Source organism: Arachis duranensis, chromosome 9 (genome assembly GCF_000817695.3).
Source record: "Arachis duranensis cultivar V14167 chromosome 9, aradu.V14167.gnm2.J7QH, whole genome shotgun sequence".
In the NCBI taxonomy this organism is placed as follows: domain Eukaryota; kingdom Viridiplantae; phylum Streptophyta; class Magnoliopsida; order Fabales; family Fabaceae; genus Arachis; species Arachis duranensis.
In genome coordinates, this window is record NC_029780.3 from 3,016,139 (window position 1) to 3,022,135 (window position 5,997).

Sequence of the window (5,997 nt, forward strand, 5' to 3'; positions counted from 1 at the left end):
AAATTAACTCATATATTTTATTTAATTATAAAAATTATTTTTTATTTTATAAATTATTATTTTATCATTCATCTATTATATTTATTAACAATAAAAAATAAAAACAATAACAAATTAGATATTTCATTGATCGTAATAAACTTTTTGGCAATCCCAATTGATTAAAAGTTTATTTTTTATCAATGACATTCGTCCAGAACTGTGAAATCGTGTTTTTTAGAAAATTAATCAATTGGATTAACAAAACAATCGATTGAATTTCAGTTCCCATAACTCAATCGATTGAGCTACAGGTTATCGCAAAACAATCGATTGAAAATTGTAAGGCAGTATGATTTTCGCAAAAATCAATCGATTGATCTTATTACCCAATCAATTGAACAATGATTAGAATGTAAATTTTTTATATTCCAAATCCCCATCCCCATCCTACATTGTCCTGAATCCATACCAACAGCGAAGAACCGATGAGAGCACCAATGTTGATTGAGAAATAGAACCAGTTGAAGAAAGAACTCTTGTGTTCCTTCTCCACCGGATCAGCATCATCAAACTGGTCTGCTCCATAGGATGAAACACATGGCTTGATTCCACCTGTTGCAAGGGCTATAAGGTAAAGAGCTATAAAGCACACTGCACTTTCTAGAGTGGTGGCATGGCAATTTTCATCTGCATGGCCATGGCAAGTTGGTTTTATACCAGAAACTGATGCAGATAATGTCAATGGTGCCATTTTCTGGTCATATTACCCAATCGATTAAATTATAAAAAAATTCACATTTTAGTCAGCATTCAATCGATTGGGTAATATGACCAATCGATTGATTTTTGCAAAAACTATACTGTCTTACAATTTTCAATCGATTGTTTTGTGATAATTTGTAGTCTAATCGATTGAGTTATGGAAACCTAAAATTCAATCGATTGATTTTCTAAAAAACACGATTTCAGACTCTGGACGAATGTCATCGATCAAAAACAAACTTTTAATCAATTGGGATTCCCAAAAAATTTATTACGATCAATGAAAGATCTAATTCGTTATTATTTTTGTTTTTTATTGTTAATAAATATAATAGATTAATGATAAAATAATAATTTATAAAATAAAAAAATTTTTATAATTAAAAAAAAATATATAAAATTAATTTGTAATTAAAATTAGAAAAAGACTATTTAGCAGTTATTAAAAAACTTAAAAAATATGTTTTGTTTTGAGATCATTTAATGATCCAAACATTCTGGAACCATCAAATTCTTAGCTACATATATTATGTCTCCAACGAACTTGATTGGTATAAGTTAAATAGTTTAACATTCATAATTTTGTTATCTTGGTAATAAGATCCAATACATGTTGATATAAAGTATAAACAGTTGTACTAGGTTTTTTGTTGTCCAAAAAATTTTACAAAAAAACGCCTTTAAATAGTAATCTTCTTATCCAAATAGAAAATTTGTTGAAGATTATTTGGAGCTAATCATATTACATGATTAATGTTGATCTTAATATGAAAATTAGCTCAATCTACTATAGAATTTGCTTTACGAAGAATCTAAACAAATTGAATATTCTATTGTCGAAGGATGATCTCTTGAATCTTAGAGACAATATCATAATCTTCATATTTGTTGAGACAATATAAATTTTGAAAAAGAATGAGGACATTCTAACAATTAACTTCACATATAAATTTTTTGGGATGGCGCCTGATTCAATGCATCTAATATGTTTTGGAACACTGAAATTCCAAATGAAAAATTTAAGAAAATTTATTGTTTATTATTATTTTTATATTTTAAATTTATTTTGACCAAATCTGTATTATTTAATTCGTTTGCTTTTTAGGTTTGGACTCAAATGTTTTTTTTTAGTGTAAAAGCTCAACACAATATTGTAAAGCATATAGTGTTAAATAAACACTACAATCCTACTTAATTATATAATAAAACACTACAAACAATAAAAAGCCCCACGTCATCTTCGGCATTGCCATCAATAACAAAGGAGATCAACACTTATCCACTCATTAACGCTAGTCTTGGTCATGCGGATGACCTCATCAACACCTTTGCTTTTATTCTAGAAGATTCTCATGTTCCTTTCCAACCAAATGTTCCAACGATGGCACAAAAGCACCTTAGCCGCTGCTTTCGATCCTCCGGACTCCTAGATTTCTCATTCCAACTTAGAAAGTGCTCTTTCATGGATCCCGGATAAGACCACTAACGGCGAAGCCTTGCTATCCAAACACTCCATACCTGCCAAGCAAAATTACAGCCTAGAAACAGGTGATGTACAGATTCCGTCTCGTTATTACAAAAACACAAACACTATCATCCGGACTGACAATCCCAAACCGGCTTAGCCTCTCCTTTGTATTCACCCTGCCGATCACAACAAACTAAACGAACAGCTCAACTCTTGGTGGAACCAATCCTTTCCAAATGGTCTTCGTGAAGTCGTAACTAGTCACCTCCTCTCGAAGCATTTCTTCTTGTAACACCTGCACAAATGAGTTAGTTGAAAAAATACCTTCCCTATCATATTTCCATACCACTCTATCCTCTCGGTTATGTACTAGGTTCACAGGTCTCAACGCCTCATGTAATTGATCCAGTAGTTCCAACTCCTAGTGGAAAATCTCTCGCCTCCATTGGAAGTTCCAAATCCACTCTAACCCATCCCAAAATCCACAATCCCTAATAACAAATCCACATTGGTTTGAAACAGAGAAAAGTCTCGGGAACTAATCCTTCAGAGATCCACAAAGTATCCAGACATCCTCCCAAAATCGTGTCCGTCGCCCACCACTAATCTCCATACTCAAGCATGTAACCATCTTATCCCTTATACGTTGATCCGAAATTTGTATCTGACAAATATCCTTCCATGGGCCTCCTCTAGTAGGTAGCACATGAGTTGACAGAAGCTCATTTGGGTTCAAACTAGTACACAAGCATACAACCTTCTTCCACAGAGGGCACTCTTCCTTTGCAAACCGCCACCACCACTTGAACAATAGTGCTGTGTTACAGATCATAGCATCTTCCACTCCCACCCCGCATAATTTCTTAGGAGTCTGCACCACTTTCCATCTTACTAATGCTATGCCATTTCTACCATCCTCCTTACTTCACAAGAATCTCCTTTGCAATGAGATCAGTTTCTCCACAACAGCCTTAGGTATTTTGAACAAGCTCAAATAATATACTAGCCGCCTATTTAAGACTGATTTAATGAGTACTATCTTTCCTGCTTTGTTTAGCACCTTAGCTTTCCAGAGGCTGAGTTTCTCATCCACTTTGTCTAATATAGGCTTCCAGGTCTTCACCAACCTCGGATTTGCTCCTAAAGAGATTCCAAGGTATTTCACTGGAAGGGTGTCCCCCTTATAACCTAGTAAGTTGCACATACGTTGTGGCTCATCACAATTAATTGGAATCAAACTGGACTTGTCAAAATTAATCATGAGCCCTGACATCAACTCAAAACATCGTAAAAGTCGCTTGTAGTTCTTGATGGTTTCCTCTACAGGTGGTCAGAATAGAATAGTATCATCAGCAAACTGCAGGTGTGACAATTCTATACTGTCTCTTCTAACTAACAGCGGTAAGATACGTCTTTTCCTGATTGCCTCTCTAATTATTCGATGTAGCACATCAACAACCAGGACAAATAAGAAGGGTGAAAGCGGGTTACCTTCTCTCAAATCTCTTTCCATCTTAAATGGCTTAGATGGCGAACCATTTATCAGAAGTGACATAGATGCAGTTGTCACAAACTCCATAACCCACGCTCTCCATTTATGCTCAAAACCCATCTTTTGTAATACAATGTCCACAAAACTTCATTTGACTCTATCGTATGCTTTCTGGAAATCTAGCTTTATTATTGCTGCCTCCTTTTTCCTCAATTTCAGCCAATTTACTGTTTCACACGCAATAAGTGTCCCATCATGTATTTTTCTTTCCTTAACAAATGTACTCTGAGTCTCTCCTACTAACCTTGGCATTATTGCCCTCATTCTCCTAACTAGCACCTTCGAGATAACCTTGTAAACGCATCCCACCATACTAATAGGTCGTAGATCTTTGATTCCCTTCGCACCTACAAACTTTGGTGCTAGCGCGACCCAGGTGATGTTGGTATCCGCTGGTAATCTGCAAGTCTGAAAAAATTCCATCACTGCTGCCGTGAATTCAGCCCCAATCTCACCCCATCACCTCTTGATGAAATTCATGTTGTATCCGTCACAACCTGGCGCTTTGGACTACTCGCAGTCCCACACAACCTCTCTGAGCTCGTCTGCCGATGGCATCTCTTCTAGATTCATAGCATCTTCATCCTCTATCTTGCCTACCAAACCATCTCTGAATCCTATCATAGGAGAAGCTTCTTGATGATATAAATCCTTGTAGAAGTCTCTGATAGCTATCTTGATCCTCGCTTGATTCCTCACTTGTCTGCCATTTACTACCAGTGCATCAATCATGTTGTTCCGCCTTCTTACTGAAGCTATATTGTGAAAGTACCTAGTATTTTTGTCCATCTCCGTCGCATGCCGGGACCGAGACATCTGTTTCCAATGTATTTCCTTCCTTACATACCATCTCTCACAACAAGTAACCAACATCTTTCTTCTAGCCTTCATCATTTCATCATACACTCCATTGCTTACCAGATCGTCAACCTTCTTGATTTCTTCCTTGAATCTTGTAATTTTGTTATGCATCTCACTAAAATTGGCCTTATGTCATCTTTCTAACGGAATTGTCAGCGCCTTCAGTTTATCTGTGAACTGTATGTCCCCCAACCCTCTCCACTCCTCCTTAACCATACTAAGGAATCCATCATGAGTAATATAGTACAAATTTGACAGGAAAAAGGATTTAAACTATTATTTAAATTTAAACAATATTTTTTTCTAAGTATCAATGAATTTCTAAATATTTATACGTATAAACATTCTAAACATTATTTTTGAAAAAATTTCTGAGAAATATGAGGCTTATACATTTAGATATATTAAACTATTAACGTATTAAAATTTTAAAATAAAAAAATTACATTTTAGAACATAGAATAATAATTTTTTATTTTTTCCTTTTAAGAAATATTGTCAAACACCTATCTACTAAAATTAATATCATGTTAAATAAAACGAATATGTCTAACACTTAATAAATATTCTTTTTTATTTAATAAAATATTCAGTTAATTCTAATATTTTTGTGATAACAGGGACTTAGTTACAAAATTTGATATAATATAGAAACTCAATTAAAAAGAAAAAAATTAGAGACCTAATTAAAAATTCGGTAAAATTATAAGAATCAGTTGAATAATTAAATCTTAAAAAATAAATGTACTTTTATTATTTTTAAATAAATATGATAAGCAATATATATATTATTATCTTATGCAAAAATATCTCTAATTATATTTTTAAGTAATATTTATTAGTTTTTTCCGATATTATATACCTATATATATACATATTAATGTCATTAGTTTGAAGGATTGTATCTATCTATCTCTTTCATTGAGATATCTAAAATACCATAATGGCTGAAGTCCCATTCAAAAAAATAATACGAAAATGTTTATTAAAAATAATATGAGTTTATTAATTTTTTAATTTAAAATTAACAGTTTTAAATAGTTACTTTTTAAAAATCGAAATAGCATAATTAATCATATAAGTATAATAATAATACGACTACGTTTATTTTTATCAAATTAAATTAAGATATTAATTAAATTATATTTATTTAAATTTTAAATTAAAAATTTTAAAAAATTAAATTAATTAAAAATAAAAATATATTAGTACGATCTAAATCGTACTATAATAAATTTATGAAACTTAAAAAAAAGTAAATTCTAAAAAATAAAAATAAAAAAATGATTATGAAAAATAATATTTTTTTATTTTATAAAAATTAACACCAATAAAATACTAAAATTTAAAAAAAAAGCGTTGCCTTTAATAA

The 5,997-nt window shown here is 32.1% G+C and overlaps 1 protein-coding gene across 1 annotated transcript; it reads right to left on the reverse strand.

The window, feature by feature from the left end:
* Window positions 1-2,243: 2,243 nt before the first annotated feature.
* On the reverse strand, window positions 2,244-3,824 carry LOC127741466 (uncharacterized). The gene is made up of 4 exons (XM_052253932.1): window positions 3,623-3,824; window positions 3,273-3,532; window positions 2,416-2,507; window positions 2,244-2,262 (listed from the first exon to the last, which is right to left on the reverse strand). Exons 1-4 carry the CDS (start codon window positions 3,822-3,824, stop codon window positions 2,244-2,246), a joined length of 573 nt encoding a protein of 190 aa, XP_052109892.1.
* Between the last annotated feature and the right edge of the window lie 2,173 nt (window positions 3,825-5,997).